Here is a 17,612-nt window from a genome sequence, read left to right as displayed (position 1 = left end):
ATAATAAGACTGGGAGCGAGTCAGGTGGACTTACCTGAGAGGCCCCCGGTTTCCTCTATAAAAAAGATGGTGACGGTGTGCGTTACCTCAATTATTGGAGGGCGCAATAACTACATAAGAATAGTTAGACGCGCGTTAACTGTATGGTAACAACTCCACCATGTGGCAATAATTATACTGATCATATAAGCGTAACTACTACTAGAATCATAGGTATAGCCTCTTAATGATCGTTTAAGAATACGCCGCGTCTCTTTCTACTTGACCAGGTCAAAATGATACCTTGGCCAATACTGATGCCAAGCACCTCGGAGGCAGGATGACCAACATCCTCCCCATCAACCTACGTTCCTTATTTCAGTATCACACAGCAGTTTTAGAACTCTGATTGCCTATGAACATTTTAATATTCAAATATTACACGTCATGCAGACCATGATAACCTGATAAAAGAACAAAGTAACTCAAAAGCATTTAACTTCGTCCTAAATTCCGTCATCAAACTGCAGCGTATCCTGATGCCTCTGGGTGTAGATCTGACCACGGTTCGGTTCTAATTGGGGAACCGAACCAGAACCGAACCGGAAAGAACCAGACCGGAACCGGAACCGTGTCTCACGGTTCTTAACCGAACCGGAACCTTAAGGAATACGGTTCAGTTAAGGTTCCCAGTTTGATGGAACCGGAATACGAACCGAGCTGGAACCGGAACCGGAACCGAAACTAGAACCGGCGGTTCGGTTTCGGTTCGAACCGAAAAATGACTATTTTATCCCTCCTAACAACTAAAAAATGGCTAGTTTGAGGAGCATATTGGGAAACAAAAATTATCCCCAACACTATATATACCTCTCCAAATCAATTTTTTCACCACACCACTCAATCTTCCAATCTCTCTCTCAATTATTCAATCTATTCCAATTCTCTACACATTCCATAATCTTCCCATATTTTCATTTTTTCCAATCCAATTATCAAAAATGTCTTCCTCCCGCTCAAATAAAGGCAAGGAAATATATGTTCCAAACCCAAATTCTTGGGATCCAAATTACCAACCCCCCTCTATTGATGAGTAAATAATAAAATGAGGTACGAATTATCATTTTGTATTAATTACACAATCTATTTGTATTTAAATTTTTTTTCCAAATTAATTAAACAATCTATTTTTTTTTCAAAATTTTAGAATCGGAATTGTCTAGAACCGAAACCAGAACCGGCGGTTCTAGAATCGAAACCGAACCGACTATTTTCGGTTCCGGTTAAGATTCTAGGTTTTTGTGGAATCGGAACAGGCTGTTTTGGAACCGTGTTCAGATCTATCCGGGTGGATCCGATGGGCACCCGGGCGAAGGACCACATCGTGGCGCCAAATCCGAACCCTTGTATACCAAGCGGCGCCAAAATGGAAGAAAAGGAAAAAAAACAAAAGCCTTTTGTATTAAAATCCCCACACGTATTTCTCGGCGCCAAATCCCAAACCCCAAGTCCATCAAAACCCCTCGCCTCTCTCTTCTTCCGATCGCCACTCGAGGGTTTCGACCGATCTGCACGGTATCGATTTGTTTCTCCCGCATTTTAGACTTCTAATCATCGTCTTCGATTGAGATTTGAGCATCTCTTCTTCTCTCCGTGAAAAATTTTACAATCCCTAAGTTTTTTCACTTAAAGAGCAAAAAGAATGTGGGCTCTAATTTGGTTTCTTTGTACCAAAACGTATCGATTTAGATCAGTTTCTTATGGATCTTTCTTCTTGGCTTTGTTTTATACCTGGTTTGGAGCCTTATGTTTGATATGATGTGCCAAAACTGCTTCTTTTCTTTTTCCTATTTTGTTTTGTCAATTTTAGCATTCATTGTGGTATAAGAACGGGATATGTTACTGTTGTTTTGTTGGATTAAAACACTCTGACGTATGTACCAAAAAAAAAAAAACACTGACGTCAAAAATTTAGATGAAAAAAGATCTATACGTGATAGTTGTCTTGATCATACTGTTTAAAGAAATTGTAAGTTGGCTGCGAAACATGGCTTAAATTGATAGCCATTATGCATTACTTTGTATATCTACATGATAGGCAATATGATCTAGCTGTTGTGCCGTTATAATGGTTGTTATATGGCATGAATATTGAATAGTAGCTATTTTTGGATACTTTCTGTGTTCCTCCACTTGAAACAATGTTTTCTTATATTCAAATCATCATATTAGTACTGCTCATCCTTTTTCAAAAATCTCTGTAACAGTTCGGAAAGAATGTTTTGTTCTCTGAATGGTGAAACAATCAAATAATGCCATTATTTTACCATCATTGTCCATCATTTGCTGTTACGACAACTTATGATGGCCAAGAAAAAAAATGCATTCGAAAGTTAATGTTTTTTTAGGGGTTCTTCTCGGTCGATGTCAACTTTATTTAATCCTTGCAGTAGACTAGTTGATTCTGTCTGGTGTTTCTAGTGTAAATACTGATTTGGTAGAGGTTGAGCTTGCGATTATAAGAGCAGCTAATCATCAATATAAGTGTATTCAACATGATGATCCTGATGATCCTACATGATTTTAGATTATCAAATTGCATGGCTTAAAAGATTCTACAAGCTTGTTGAAATGTTAAGGACATTGTAACTCCTCTTTGCAGTTTGTTGATACTGATGATATAGGGGTAAATTACAGTGCTTAATTATAATGTTTCATTGTTGTCTTCACGATTCGTGCATTAGAATGAAATATTAGCTAGGAGAAGTATAGTGATCTTTAGATAATCTGCAATAATTCCTCTATGATTTAGTGACAGTTGCTGCATAGGTCTGTCAAGGTTATCAAATTTTGTGGTGATATGTCATGCATCGCAACATGAGGGTCAGAACACAATCTGGGAATGAATAGGAACAGTTAATCTAGTTCTGACACATAGGAACCTTTACGACTAGCTTCTAAATATTTCTATGAAAAGCTATCAAATGTTGGTTATTAGCTTGCATTCTTAATGCTCACATAAGAATTGTATCATTTCAGCTGAGAGAGCTTTCTTGCTAACAACGTGTTGTTTCTGTCTCTTTTGCTTTAGCATTATCTGCAAGCTAGTTTGACTATGTCCATGATATATTCATTTTTTTCTTAACTGTTAGTAAATATATTGCGGAAAGCAAGTTAAAGTTACCGATATAGGAGGATTAACCATTTTATATGAAATTGTTGAGCATCAAAGTGTAATACCGGAAGCTTGAAACATTTTTAATTCTGCCTAACATGCTTTGCAGATAATGGATACATCTAGCCCCGCAGTTTTTGTGAATGCAGAGCTTCTGAAGATGTATCAGGGTCGGAGAGTTCGAGCAGTGGTTCAAGTGATGCAAAATGAAGGTGGGGTCATCATAGGGAAATCAACTGATGGGCATCAGCTAACTGTGAAGGTTTCTCAGGCCTTTCCTTTGTCACATTTTGTGGAGGTTATAGGTATTGCTGACGGCAATCAATCAATTCGTGCTGAAATTTGCACTGACTTCGGTGATACATTTGGTAGTTTACTTTGAACTCTTTTAGTGTTTTATTTATGCTGTCTCCCTCTTTTCATCCCTTTGTACTTCTTAAACCTTCAAAGTTTTGGTACAATAGCATTGTTGTTCATCATTTCTAGTTACATTTTCCACATATCTGATTGGGATAAGAAATGAGCATGGGTTGATTATTGAAAGAGCGGGGGGAAGAGCAGGGGGAAAAAAGGAAACAAAGAATTGACCAATTGTTAATCTTACTAGTTTCCCTTTCTTCCATATATTGAATTCATTTATAAAAAACAACAAGGTGGCATTCTTCCATGGTGGTTGGGGAATCTTTTTTCTTAGTCCCAATGAAACTGTTTCTTTAAAATTCACCAATACAAAGGTCTTCTTCATGTTGCATCCATCTATTGAGATTAGACTATGAATTAGTTAATTCTCCATTGGTCCCTGTAACATATGCCTTCTTTCGAAATCATCAACTGTTAGATCAATCTAATATCTTCATCCTTGACTGGAGCATGGATTTTTTTTTTTTGACTATATCTTTTTTCAAATTGTTCTTGCTTAAAGGAGATAGCAAGGAGCTAGGTTCTGTGACTACTGTCATAATTTTTAAAAATAAACAAGGACATTTCCTTTTTATACAGTTTTTTCCAATGCTATTGGATCTCTTATGATGCAGGTACAATCAGATACTTTGGTCAGAACTAGTATATATTTGGTTAAAAGCCATTGTTATTTCTTTAGTCTCTACATGCTACGGAGGCGATAGAAATTGGCCAAAAGTAAAACTCTTGCTTGCACCATAGATCATCCTCTTAGCATATGAGTTATGTCTTCATCCTCTGTTTTTTTCCCTCTCTCCTGTTGTTTTGCTGTCTCAAAAAGGGTCTTTCTCTTGCAGATACCTTAGCATACAATGGGCTATGCCAGCTTGCAAATGGCAAATTCAAGAACCTGTTCCTCTGATGAATTGGGGCTGGACCTGATCCAAGAAGATAAAGATATAGTCATTGTGTCTTCTAATGATGTATGTTTCCTTTTAAGAAGGGATGGTGTCAAGAGCCTGATTTTGCGGCCAAGAACCTCATCAACTTGGTTTCAAGCATTTAAGGCCTCCACCCATCCTACTCTTTGCAAAGGTTGTGCACTGGGGCCAGCTTGTGCATACTGTGGCAATTTATCGGTCTTATATAAGTTCAATTGAGCTTTTCCTAGGTCCCTCACTGCATTATTCCATTTGTTGACACTAAAATGGTTATGGAGATGCTGGATCATTGGTATGTGCTGAAAGAAAGTTTCAATGAGTTGCTCAATATGCTTAATTATAGTTTTGTCACCATGATTTCACCTCCCGCAGTGGTCGAGATAATGTTGGTGGCATATTAGAGGGAGAAATGTGGTGGTAACATGTGAAGTGGGTGATCAAAGGAAAGGGAAGGGGGAAAATTCTCATTGAATATTCTATAGTGATTGAGCCACTATGGTAGTGGTCTTAGAAGTTTACCTTGCGTCATAGAAAATATTGTTGGAGATTGTTGTCATCCTGGATATTTGTTGCTGCTGGTGCCATCTCTGGCTTCTACAGGTAGTGAAGCAGACCTCAAAGCCTTGCAAGTCAGGATGAACACCTAACAGCATGCGGTGGCGGACAATCTCGAGTAAGAAGAGAGTGCAATTCAGGATAAAAAGTTAGAGATGGGTAGAGAAAGATCCATCTTTTTACCAAGGATTGAAAGATCATCATCTTCGCAAGCATTGATTTGTCGTATTATTGTAGGATTTATGGGCTCGTTTGGTTTGCAAGATTTATGGACTCAGTTTGGTTCTTAGAAAAAGGATTGAAAGTGTGGTAGTGGAAAAATAAAGAAATATTTCTTGTTTGGTTGGAGTTTTTTAAGAAAAGAGATAGAAAAATAATATTTTCATAGGTATAAGATTAAAATGTTTCAAAAGAAGAAAAATTCATGGACATGAAAAAGCTACTTCTCGCTGGTTGAAAATTGGAGTTTTTTTTTTCAAAAGTATCCTTAAGCTATAAAAATCTATGAATAAGATCTTTTTCTTTATTAAGAATATGATAGATATTTTATAAATTTTTCTAGAGAAATAAATGCTCGATTAAATATAAGTTATTTTTTGAAACGTGCCACTTTTTTATGATCAACTAAATATACTAAAATTATTTTTTCAAATATCATATTTTCAGAAATTATTTTTAAAAACACACACACACACACACACATATATATATATATATATATATATATATTTGGCAAAGCAAACGAGCCCTTCTTTTCATGTCTTGCATCTAAAACCCTTGATTGCTAGGTATCCTTTTGACCAAACAAAATAAGTTCCTACGATCCTAACTTTATCGATTTAATTCCCACCTCCATTTAAACCTCTCCTGAGAGGCAATATCTCATGAAGAGGCAACAGACCAACCAGATGAAGATGACTAAACCCGGGTCGAGCACAGCCCGGGTATAACTAAAATTAGCCAAATTTGGGCTCGGCTGTCCCAGCCGTCTGACCTATTTTTCGAGCTCAAGCTCTATACTTACAAGGGCTTCGAGCCTCAGGCTTCCTTAATTGTTGTTATTTTAAAAAAAAAATAATGAATGTAGAAAGAATGGGGGGAGAAAGGGAAGAGAGGAGGAGGAGAAAGATTGGACTCACCTGTTTAATAGGTGGGCTCCTTTTAGGCCTGATCTAAACTACCAGACTTAAAATCTAGACTTAAAATCCAGACTTAGAGCCGTCCAAAATGTTTTGCTTAGGAGACCCGACCCACTAACCCGACCCGTGTTCGACCTACCATAAACAGGTTTGGATTTGGCCTAAACAGATTCGGATCGTAAACAGGTCAGCCTGTTTAACCTGTTTATTAATTGGATCGGATACGGATTTTAGATGTCTGACCCGTTTAAACCGTTTAACCCGTTTAACTGTTGGGCAGGTTAAACAGATCTAAACAGGCTAAACGGATTAAACAGGTCTAAACAGGTTCAACGGGTCTAAATAGGTCGGGTTGGGCAGGTTAAACAGATCTAAACAGGTTAAACAGGTCGGGTTGGGTAAACAGGTTAAACATGTCGGGTCGGATTGCGCAAACAGGTTACCTGTTTATTAAACAGGTTAAACGGGTCGGGTCGGGTTACCTATTTATTAAACATAACATGTTCGGATTGTAATTTCGGACCTGTTTAATAAACAGGTCGGGTTCATGTTTATGATTTTCTGACCTGAACTGCATGTGACTCGATCCGTTTATGACCCGACCCGATTGCCACCCCTAGATCTGAGTGAACTAGGTGGGCCGTTTGGGCCATGAACAGGTCTAAAGATGACAATAGTGCAGCCCAAAGGCCGTAGGCAGATGACACACTTCCAGATGCGGTAGGTTTTCAGCTCCTGCTAAATTAATACTGCTACTGATATAGCCAAATGGACACATAAAACAAAGTCTAAAAAATAGTGATAGTAAATAAATACGATTGCCACCAAATTCATAAACAAATTACTCAAGGACATTTGACGGCCCTAATGCTTTAGAAACAGTAAAACCTACGCAAGCCAACAAAACTGATATTGGAAATGACTTGTAATCTCAATTTTAAACGAAAGTTGGCACCTCACAAAGGAAAACCTGCCTCAGTTCCTGTTTGTAGAGCAATTTTAACAATCTCCATCTAAAAGTAAAAATGAACAACATAATATCCATTTGGACTCATTTTTGTATGGATACAAATCTAAATATCCGACTAAACTCCTATCCATATTCATATCCATAAAAAAAAATAGATACGGATATAAATAAATAACTTTCTGATTCGTATCCGAATATTAAATTATATTTATAATTTTATTTAGTTTTATATAGCACTCACGAATTTCTAGAAGAAACAAATGTACATATTAGCATATCATTGAAAATTATGATCTCAAAGTTTAATTATCTGATTTTTATTGATATTTATATCTATACTATCACTATTTGATATGTATCCCTACTTGTTTAAAACAAATTTGGTTATGATTTTTTGCATTCAAATAACGGTTATCCAATTCACATGTCCAACAAAGTTCAAAAACACTCCAAATCCTTTGGTTCCAGACTTAGCAAGTAAATGTGCACAATTTTTTTTTTAAAAAAAATAAGTTCAATGCACCTCCAAGTTTACAAGAGATTCGAGCAATCCCATTAGTCCAAGAGTAATCTCCGCATCATCTCGTGGAACAAGCTAAACAGTTGATCCTATTCTGCAACACCATTCTCCTTCAGGATCTTCTCTTCCATATACTTTTTTTTTCCCAATAAAGTCTTCCATACCACCAAAAAGAAAAAAAAATCCATGCATAATACCAAATGATACTTACTCCTGCCCAAGTTAGGGCTCTGAGAGACCCTCCACCGTTGAGCAATCTTCAATGAAGTCTACTTCAGGTTCTGGGATTTGATAACCAGTTTCATCATCCAGAGTCTTAATACATGAGAAGGATCGGTCTTCTTCCTCTTCTGCACTCTGAATACTCTCTTGCCCGCCTCTAAATGGCAATGCAGATGCAGGAGGGCAATGTGGCTGTGCTCTCATCTGCACCGATCTCAACAGCGCAGCCCGTCTGAGGTCTGCTGTGTGGCACACATCATTTGGCGAAGACGGAAACCGACCTTCTGAGTCTGATCCCCGGTGGCGTGGATGGGAGCAGACAACAGAGGCAAGGGTGCAGCTAGGAACAGGGTAGGGATTGGAAGAAGAGAACATTGTTGATTTCTGATGCCTGTGAGGAGAAACTGGACTGGTAGGGCTATTCATGACATCAGACTGGGCAGTGGTGGTGTTTAATAGGGCCTCAAAGTACTGAGAATCATCTGAATCTTCTGACATTGGAGAGTACTGTGAGGCGAGCTCATCCCTGAAAGTAGAGGATAAGTCAGTAGTAAGCGCAGGAATTCATATAAAGCTACTGTAACTGTAAATCCAAGAGAAGGCAGGGGGGAGGGAGGGAGAGCTACTGTATATTACTGCAGTAGGCTGCTTGTGTTGAGGTCTAACAAAACTAGATAATATATATTTGTTGTAGTCCAAATGGTCCATCATTGTAAGTAAGATTGAAGCTTTTCCTGAGAACCTTAGGAAACAAATTTTGACCGTAGATAGCATAAAATTAGCATGGTCCAAATGGTCCATCATTGTAAGTAAGATTGAAGCTTTTTCTGAAAACCTTGAGCTATAGCATCTGCTTCAGCAAAATCATATATTAACCCAACGTTACCGAGCCTCAGTCCTAAAAGAATTGCCTATAAAAATACTATGAATAAACAAGGATTAAACAAAAAGAAAAAACAAAATTGCATGTTTACCGAACTTTATGTGCAACATTTCTGGAAAAAAAAGAGGAACAACAATTAACAAGTCTATAATCAATAACTGTATGCAGAATTGATCGACCACAAAGCAACAAAATAAAATTTGCAATGAGAATATCGATTGAAAGAAATACCAAAAGGCGAACAGCCTCCACAACTTTGCACCCCAAAACTTCTTTCTTGAAGATGAACGCAGCCAAACAACTTCCCCCAAAACATGTCTTTTCAGACAAACAAAATAGTGGGTTGCAAAAATTGGACTCTTTGGGACTTGCAAATCAACATGATTCCCTCAGTTCTTGGAACTAGAAACAAGCCTTACATTTCAAGCCAGCATAATAACTATAATCTATTCTGTTATAATAACTACAAATTTACTTATTTCAGACATAAGCAAATAGGAGCCGGTTCCTCAATGAGTCCTCCAGACTCTAACACACAAAAAAGTATCACCTGAAATAATTTTTCCATTATTTTACTCTCTATGGGATGATTATTAAGCTTCATCCATGTGCTTGGTAATCATCATAATTTCTCATTTTACCCAATGAAGAAAAATCTTTCTTAACAATGCCAAGATTATGTGAACGAGCCATCTTTACCACTCATCCTTCCGACTTATAAAACCAAGTGTCCTATGAGACTTTACTCGAAAACATAATGCCTCATCATAAAGCTTATAAAGTATATAAACCAACATTGAGATCATTATGCAACTAATTCCATCGACAAATATCAAAATTTTTTGCATCTTCATACCTTTTGCTTTGCAAAAATGCATGGTGCTAAAAAATTCTCTCATCTTTGTCATGGCCTTTTGAAGCCATAGATAGTGAGATGGCAACATTAATAAAGAAAGAATCTTGAGATCTCACATTCTCCAAGTTAGACACACTGTAGTCCATTATAAGGATATTCTGTAAAGAATGTGCGGAGGTACCCTTTCATCAATTTGGGCTCCTATGAATCACAAGCCACGGGTAAGAGTATTGCTTTTCATGTCTAATCAAGGGAAGTCATCATATATGCACTGCATAATAGCATATGCTGACAAGAAAACATACAAAACATTGTCGAACATATACCAAAAGGAAAAAAAAGATCTGCATAATTTAAGTTGTTTTCCAGTAGGAGGTAGAAATCTTTTGAAGTTAAAAATAAAAAAATCTGACCCTGTTGTAAACCTTCTTAAAAAAAATTGAACACAAGTATTATATCACTTAAGAAATCTAACCCAAACCAACAGAATTAACATTGCATAGAAACAAATAGTCTAAAACATTAACAAAGAGCAAGCATTTGAATATGTATTCTTATTAATATGTTTAACTTTATCTCATATTAATCAATACTTAATGTATAAATATTTAAGGTATCTGTAAATAACCCATCAAACAATAATGTTTCACAAACAATTTGGATGACATCACATCAGGTTAATTTACAGACGTGGAAATTTAAGGTGAAAAGAAGGGAAAACATATTTTAAATTCCCAAACCTCATCTATGATTTGAACATTGATCCATGGATTTATTTAAGAATTTAGCGTTTATTCAGCATCTTTCTTGATTTTACGAATCGAGACCAGAATTTGCATGTCAGAGCACACCAAAATCTATATGTATCCTTCAATTCTACTCTCTGTAGGTTGTTCAATGCTTTCAGATGTGTCTAAGGGGGCAAAGATGGAAAATTGAACCTAACTTGACAAATTACTAATGCTTGACAAATTACTAATGCATGATAACCACCAAATATATTATCTTGATACAAGAACAGGTATTGGCCAACACATGATACAGAACCCTGCATCATGCAAGTAGATTTGCAGAATGCTGTCAGATGGCATGATATGGGTGGTCACATTATTTTTGACAGAATACATTCTGCACCTTCACTTTCGCAGAAATGAGTAAACTTCTCCACGATCGTTTTCCCCATATTAACCTAGAAGCACTTGCATTCAGTAAATATTTTTTATGGCCAATATAGTCAATCACGTTTCTTAACTATTCAAACGGCCAGCCTGTTGGCATCTGTTACCATGACAAAGAAATGCTATAAATGAAAACAATGCTCCCAAAGCCATTAAGACGAAACTGAAAAATGATCAGCTAATTACCTTGCCAAGCTTTTAGATATCAGCTGCAATTGTTAGTAGTTCTGCATTTTGATTCCACAATGTTTTAATTAATTAAATGTTCCATTCTTTTGACCTCCTTCCTAGGTACTCTTACCAAATATCTCATGTTGTTGGGTATTTAACCACAACCATGGTTGACAAAGCCATCCATTTTCTCATTATATGCAAGCTGAAAATGCATTCCGGTGAGATATGTAAGCAACCAATCATGTTCGTAACAAATAAATTGTTCCTTAAATTAATCATTCGGCTTTCCTAAGATGGCCTAAAATCAAACACAGATATAAGATAAGGTTATCAACTTCCTTGAAGAAATATGTTTAATGCAGTTATCAATTCTTCTCCCACCCAGAATCCAACCACTCTTGCTACCCAAGTCATCGACAATCTAATTGTCATCATGTCAAATGAACAATGACTGTGTAAGTCCGTTAGGAGTGCTAATGGACAAGGCAGGCTCAATCCACCTAAAGACCCGATCTGAAAAAAGAAAAAAAAAAAATCAAGCATGGAACCAAGATTCAAGGCTTACGCCGAGCTTGGGACTGGAAATTAAGGCCTGAAAGATTTTTGGGCTGGCTTGGACTTGGAATTTCAAGGTTTGTGTCCAAATGCTAAACCTATTTCCACCCTCCAAAAAACACTATAAATAGCCCTAACAGTCCTTGAAAACAATACTAACTAGGGAATATAAATATCATTGTTTATATAAAACCCTAAAGCAAATCCTAAACTGAAAGGTCTCTTATCTCACTTCCTCTTCCTCTGTATCTTTATTGCAGACCATTCTCAAAAAGCACCTATACATCAGAATGCCTCCCACTCATCAGTCTCCCCTGGTGGTGCATGGCTTTCCTCACTCCGAAGAATCAGAGAGGCGCACACATGGATCCATCAACTCCCATGGCTTCATTTGGATCCAAATGTCCATTCCATTTCCACCAAACAATATGCACACTCACATTCCCTCATATTTTCCATCTCTTCCTCCTTTTGGATAAGCCAGATTAAACCCATTGCGAGCATTGCTTTAACATCATGGAAGAATTTCAAAAACTGAGATGTCAGTCATATTCAGTGGATGACCAAGACTGAGATGAACCCAAGACCCTGGTTTTCTCAGCAAAGATGGATGGTGGGAAAAGAAAATTTGCAAAGATTCAAGATTTTTGGAAACCTCAACCAATATTTTAGCACCAAGATATTGATGCTGGCCAATGTCATAAATCCAAGATTAGCAACCCTTTTTAGGTATTTATTTTGAAATTTATTAGTTAAATGACCTACTTAAGGAAGTAGAAAAGGTGATTGAAAAATATCAGCCCAAATGTTTATATTGTCTTGGCTGGTATTGTGAAATTTTTAAAATATTATATCTGGCGGCTTTGCCTGAATAAAATCCTTGATGTCATGAACAGAAGGATGGACCCAAGAATTTGGGAAAATAATGTGTTTATAGTTTGGATTTTAGGATTAGAAGGAACGGACCTAGCATTTGATTTGCAACTTGAAGAGCAAAGAAAATGATTAAGGTGAGCAAATGGAGAAGAAATAAATTATACATCAAAAGTGAACAAAAAAAAAAGAAAGACAATGGAGAACAGATGGTTATTCACATCACAATACTTGTTCGCATGATGGACAGAAGGATGAGAATGGCAGCCTATACCTGATTTCCGTATGTTTGTTACCATGTCATATACAATATCAATCAAGAAGATGTTCGACTGTTTAATCAACAGCTTTCATGAAATTATAGTAAATATTCTTGTTGTATACTCATATTATATATGTTGACACTATCAATGTATCGTATCTAATTCTCATGCACTGGCTAAGATAGCCAAAAGTCTTTTATCATTCATAAAGCAAGGGAAAATGTTTAGATATTCTTTCATATATCTTCTTGGACTTAGAAGCCTTGGTATGGAAACGAACATACAACAGCTAACTAAACATCTAGAAGGATAAAATATCAAACATACCTGGGGCAACAGATGTTTTCAGATCTTGCTGTGGATTCCATAAGATTCTCAGGGAGGGAATCCCCCACCGATAATCCATTCAGACTGGAAGCCATTACCTAAACCACAATAAAATAGCCAATCATAACCCACCAAACCAACTATAAGTACTTGAAAGTCACAGAGTAACAGGTCCAAATGATGATCACTTGTAGCAGTGAAAACTCATGTAGAAAACAGAAGAGGAATAATTAAGAAGCCCATCAAAAGTTTTCTCTCATACATCATTCAGATTATATACTCCATATTGAGTGAAACAGAAGAAGATGGGTAACGAAAATGAACTTTGACAAGGAAGAAAACCAAAGTATGGAAGCATGGTCGACAGAGAACTAAGAACAAACCTATAAGCACTTAAAAAACAACAGCTTTATAATCTACCAAAGATCAAATTTTCACCCATTCTTAAAAAAGCCGTCAACCAACCAAAACTCAAAACCACATAAAAACAAAAAAATTTCTAATCATTTTGTACTAATTTCATCTACACAAACAAAATCCGTTCGCTTGAAGAAGAACAAAAACCTAGAATCTATTATAAACATAAATAACAATCTCTTCCAACATTTTCACAAAAATTTGAGCAAAACTGAGACGTTATTTTTTTTTCGTAATAAATAAAAGCTCAAAAATAGAATTCCAAACGGAAAAGGATAATTTTTTTTTATGTTTCTTCATCGAATAAATAAAATTCCACTGCCACTATTAAGGAACGAGAAACCAGTGTGTATATCTGTAAAAAAAAAAAAAAAAAGAACACATCTTTTCCTTCCCAAAAAGGAAGATTTGGCAGTAAGAAACTAGCCTCACTGAGATAACGCTTGTGGGCATGGAAGTTGTCGAGGTAGACCTCATCCTCCGGATCTCTCCCCCTCTTCCCGTTCGGCGATGCCGCCGCCGCCGCCGACAAACACCCGCTCGCACCCGACGCCGCCGTCTCCCCCCTGCCGGCGCCCATCTCGCCGCTCTCTCTCTCTCTCTCTCTCTGGTCAGTACCAAAAAATCCAGGAGAAAGGAAGAAGGATAGCAGCGGTCGCTCATTCCCCGTCCTCATCTCTTTTTTCGCTTTTAATAAAATAAAATAAAAATGGCCCCCCCTCCCCCCGGCGATATCCATGCTTTTTGATGACGTGTCGGCCACGTAACTGCTGCCACGTGTGGAACCCGCAGCTAAACGGAATGGCATGCTTTACGAGTTAATTAAAAATATTAAGTGCAGGTTTGTATTAATTTAATGTACAGTGATGCCATTATTTTTATGTTAATATTCATTAGTTTTCAGTTATAAGGGTTAATAACATTCATTATTAATGTTATTAGGGGAAATAATCCAGCTAGAATGCTGGATTGGAGGAATATGACATTAAGATCGATTTTTTATCTTTTATGTTTTGCTATGGGGTAGAAACTATGGATTGGATTCATGATTGCGCTCATCTTAACAATTGGCTCACAGGAGGGAGGTTGATGAGCTGATTAGCGTGATACACGATCATATTGATGTATCTGGTGTAGAATATAATTTGTCAAAAATATCTATATTTAACTGAGACTTCAATCAGATAGACAACTAACATTTATACCTAGTTAGTATTTTCCTCTGAAGGAAATGGTGACTTACAAATTCAAGGAAAGAGTATCTTCCCTGTAAACTATGATATATTATACAATAAGCAAAATACATCAAAAGAGCACCATCCATTAAAATCATTAACCAAAAGGTTGTTAGATTTAGTTAAAATGTTATTGGATTCAATCAATAAAACTTAATAACTTTACAAGGATATAAAGAGAACATCCACAATCATCCATAAATTCTTTCAAAAATTTTCTTCTAATCAAAGTGTTCAACCTAATATCCACGCGAACAACCTCTTTGTTTGTTTTTTCTTTCTGAGAAAAACAACCTCCTTATTTATGAAACAAACTGAAGCATTTGTAAAATTTTAAATTATAAGAACAACAATCTGAAAACAGCCAAAATCATTGGATTGTGGCCTAATATCTGCAAACTTGACGATGCATCAATGTCCATGTCAATAAATGAAAATTGCCCCTAGCTGCAAATTTCCTTCGAGAATTGGATGTGGAAAAGAAATAACCATAGCCAGAGACTAGGCCTTATCTCCCAAGATTTTCTTATGCTTCTATACTAAGGACTTACAAACGGAACTCATTAGACTGCATATAGTTTGCAAGTTATGAGAGCTAGAAAACATATTTCAAAGTAATTTAAAATTTATGATTCAAGGATTTAGAGCTAGCTCCAAGGAAATACTAGATGATCAAATACTCAAAAGTTTCAATCTCTGCAATCAATTGTCCAAATGACTATCAGCCCTTTTAATGGCATAGCATAAATGCTTAACTTAGAAAAATAGATAACCCACAAAGATATCAGTACAGATGTGATGTTACTTCACTATAATTACACCAACATGATTTGATTACTTAAGCAAATTATGTGAGTAATGCCATCCATTAAAGCAAGGTCTACCAGAATACTAAAAGAAGGATCTAATTAAGTTCAGAGAGAAACCAATTAACTTAACACAGTTAATAGCAAATTCATGTTCTCCTTCAAGTCAAAAATGAAAAAGATCCTACAAGAGAAAGGAGTTTTACTGTAGTTGAACTATGTGCCATATTTAAATTCAAGGGAAAAGGATAGATTTGGCCTGATAGTAGGAAAATCAGTTTGCTTCATGTTCGATTAGGTTTCCTCGATTTCACCAACACATCCCTTGATTCTGAATAGTTTGTTGTTACTGATTTAAGGAGAAGAGAAGATAAATATCAAACAGATGCAATCTTTTGGTGCAACTTGTGTAAATGAGAAATATTAGAAGTTTTTGCTCTCTTTCATTGCCAAGACTGACATGGAGCGTTGTCTAATACTTGATTTCAGGTTGTGATGTCAGTTGTTCTTTCTCAGGCCAATTTAATCATAACTATAATGCTTTTGCCAAAAGGTTTGTGCAATCAACCAGAGAGTATTACAACATAATGGCACCATGCAAGAATCAAAACCTAATGCAAACAATGGTCATGTAAAATATCGTCCACAGGAATCTTTCTGAATAAAGGTCACAATGAGGAAGAAGTGAACTACTTTGTGCAGTGTACAAAACCATGAGCATTGTACTCGATGTTCCACCTTCATGTAAAGAAGTCTGGAAAATGAGCATTTGTAACTGAGCGTAATAGTCCCTTTGAACTTTTCTTTTTGTGGGTTTTTTTCTCTTCTTTGTTCTTCTCTCTCCTCTTATCGTCATGGTAAGGAATAAAAAAGAAACCTTTTGTTCTTCACCCTGACAATGAATGCCTCTAACAGAGCGAGTGAGCAACATAAAAGATACACACATACACACACACACACACACACACAGAGGGGAAGAAAGAGAGAGAGGAAGCCAAAAAAGCTGAAAGGTGCCATTGGATCTCATTCATGTTAAATTTTAACCAAGTGAAAAGGTGGACATGAAGTAAATTTAGACACCAGCAACTATCATGATGTTACTTTCCAATAGATCGATCTCAGTTTATCATCCTATACACTAAGTTAGACATCTAATTAACAGTGTCACCTGGACACACACATTCCTCAAAAATCTATGTCGAAAAAATATCCGCAAGTCCAATACATATTAGAGCCTTAGGTGTTTATTAAATTCTTCGTTCGCAGCTTTTAGATATTGAAGGACAGTGGCTTTTCTAGCAATGAAAGAACCCGTGATGACTATGTATAGGATGTTTTTATTCTCTTGTGCTTCATAAGGATGTTAGTAACAAAGCAACTTGATGAAATGTCATGTTTTTGTGCCCTTGAGCTAATTCTTGAGTTTGGTAAGGAATATGCTTTAGTGAAATAACTTAACAAATATATCTTTAAACATTATCTACTATATTAAAAAAATTAAATACATAATATTTGGGTAAAACTATTATTTCAGCCGGACCAGGGTTGAGATTGAGGCAAGTATGACCCAAACGCGGCCATATTTTCTTTCATATCAAGATTTTTTAGGCATAGAGCCACCAATTTATCAACCATGCCAGGTCGGGTCAGGTCAATGAGAAATTTTTAAGATCCACCGAGTCATTCAAGCTAGGCTGGGTCAAGCACGACCACGATCCAACCCAGTGCACTTGAGTTTGGCCTAGTTGAGTCTATGTTTGCATCTAATAGAAGATTCTCTTTTAGGAAAAAAAAAGGTATATTATCTATTTAAAAGGGAAAATTAAATTGACATGGATCACACGGAGAAGGAATTAGAAAAAGGTCTTAATATTGAACTCTACCACTATTGTTGTTAAAAAGAATAAGATTCAACTTTGTTTAACATTCAACCTATAAATAGCCTTAACACCCAATCTACAAATCTAAACAAGGCAATTGTGGTGAATGATAGAGGATTTAGGAATTTAGAGCCATATCAATATTTGGTTTAGTTGGACGGCTAGATTCGGATAAATCAGGTCATCTAACATTTGACAACCCATTTTAGACCTAATTAGTAAATGATAGATCAGGTCGGATAGGAAAAGAAATAATCTCAAGCCG

The 17,612-nt window shown here is 36.4% G+C and overlaps 2 protein-coding genes across 3 annotated transcripts; one reads left to right on the top strand and one right to left on the bottom strand.

Annotated features, from left to right (window-relative positions):
* Positions 1-1,319: 1,319 nt before the first annotated feature.
* LOC103712636 (replication protein A 14 kDa subunit) lies at positions 1,320-6,166 on the top strand. The gene is made up of 3 exons (XM_008799211.5): positions 1,320-1,554; positions 3,264-3,522; positions 4,411-6,166. Exons 2-3 carry the CDS (start codon positions 3,267-3,269, stop codon positions 4,473-4,475), a joined length of 321 nt encoding a protein of 106 aa, XP_008797433.4. The 5' UTR covers positions 1,320-1,554; positions 3,264-3,266; the 3' UTR covers positions 4,476-6,166.
* Positions 6,167-7,628: 1,462 nt separating this feature from the next.
* Positions 7,629-14,099, bottom strand: LOC103712635 (uncharacterized). 2 transcript variants are annotated; one of them, XR_005514411.2, is made up of 5 exons: positions 13,854-13,894; positions 13,010-13,107; positions 9,640-9,840; positions 8,527-8,750; positions 8,287-8,426 (listed from the first exon to the last, which is right to left on the bottom strand). XR_005514411.2 is itself a non-coding variant. In XM_008799209.5 (3 exons), exons 1-3 carry the CDS (start codon positions 14,004-14,006, stop codon positions 7,901-7,903), a joined length of 777 nt encoding a protein of 258 aa, XP_008797431.3. In that variant the 5' UTR covers positions 14,007-14,099; the 3' UTR covers positions 7,629-7,900. The 2 variants fall into 2 exon arrangements, 1 of the variants encoding a protein (XP_008797431.3); XM_008799209.5 differs by lacking the exons at positions 8,527-8,750; positions 9,640-9,840 and having other exon boundaries at positions 7,629-8,426; positions 13,854-14,099.
* Positions 14,100-17,612: the final 3,513 nt, after the last annotated feature.

The sequence above is a fragment of the Phoenix dactylifera genome, chromosome 14 (genome assembly GCF_051530095.1).
Source record: "Phoenix dactylifera cultivar Ajwa chromosome 14, Ajwa_hap1_PhDact_Kaust_v1.1, whole genome shotgun sequence".
Classification (NCBI taxonomy): domain Eukaryota; kingdom Viridiplantae; phylum Streptophyta; class Magnoliopsida; order Arecales; family Arecaceae; genus Phoenix; species Phoenix dactylifera.
Note: the sequence above shows the minus strand (reverse complement) of the source record. Positions and strands in the feature narration are given on the sequence as shown.

Excerpts from the sequence above, each read along its gene's own strand:
- LOC103712636 (XM_008799211.5), top strand. The coding sequence starts at position 3,267 with ATGGATACATCTAGCCCCGCAGTTTTTGTGAATGCAGAGCTTCTGAAG. Across the intron at positions 3,523-4,410 it reads TGACTTCGGTGATACATTTG|ATACCTTAGCATACAATGGG; the intron begins GTAGTTTACTTT and ends TTTCTCTTGCAG.
- LOC103712635 (XM_008799209.5), bottom strand. The coding sequence starts at position 14,006 with ATGGGCGCCGGCAGGGGGGAGACGGCGGCGTCGGGTGCGAGCGGGTGT. Across the intron at positions 13,108-13,853 it reads ACAAGCGTTATCTCAGTGAG|GTAATGGCTTCCAGTCTGAA; the intron begins GCTAGTTTCTTA and ends ATTGTGGTTTAG. Across the intron at positions 8,427-13,009 it reads GAAAACATCTGTTGCCCCAG|GGATGAGCTCGCCTCACAGT; the intron begins GTATGTTTGATA and ends CTCTACTTTCAG.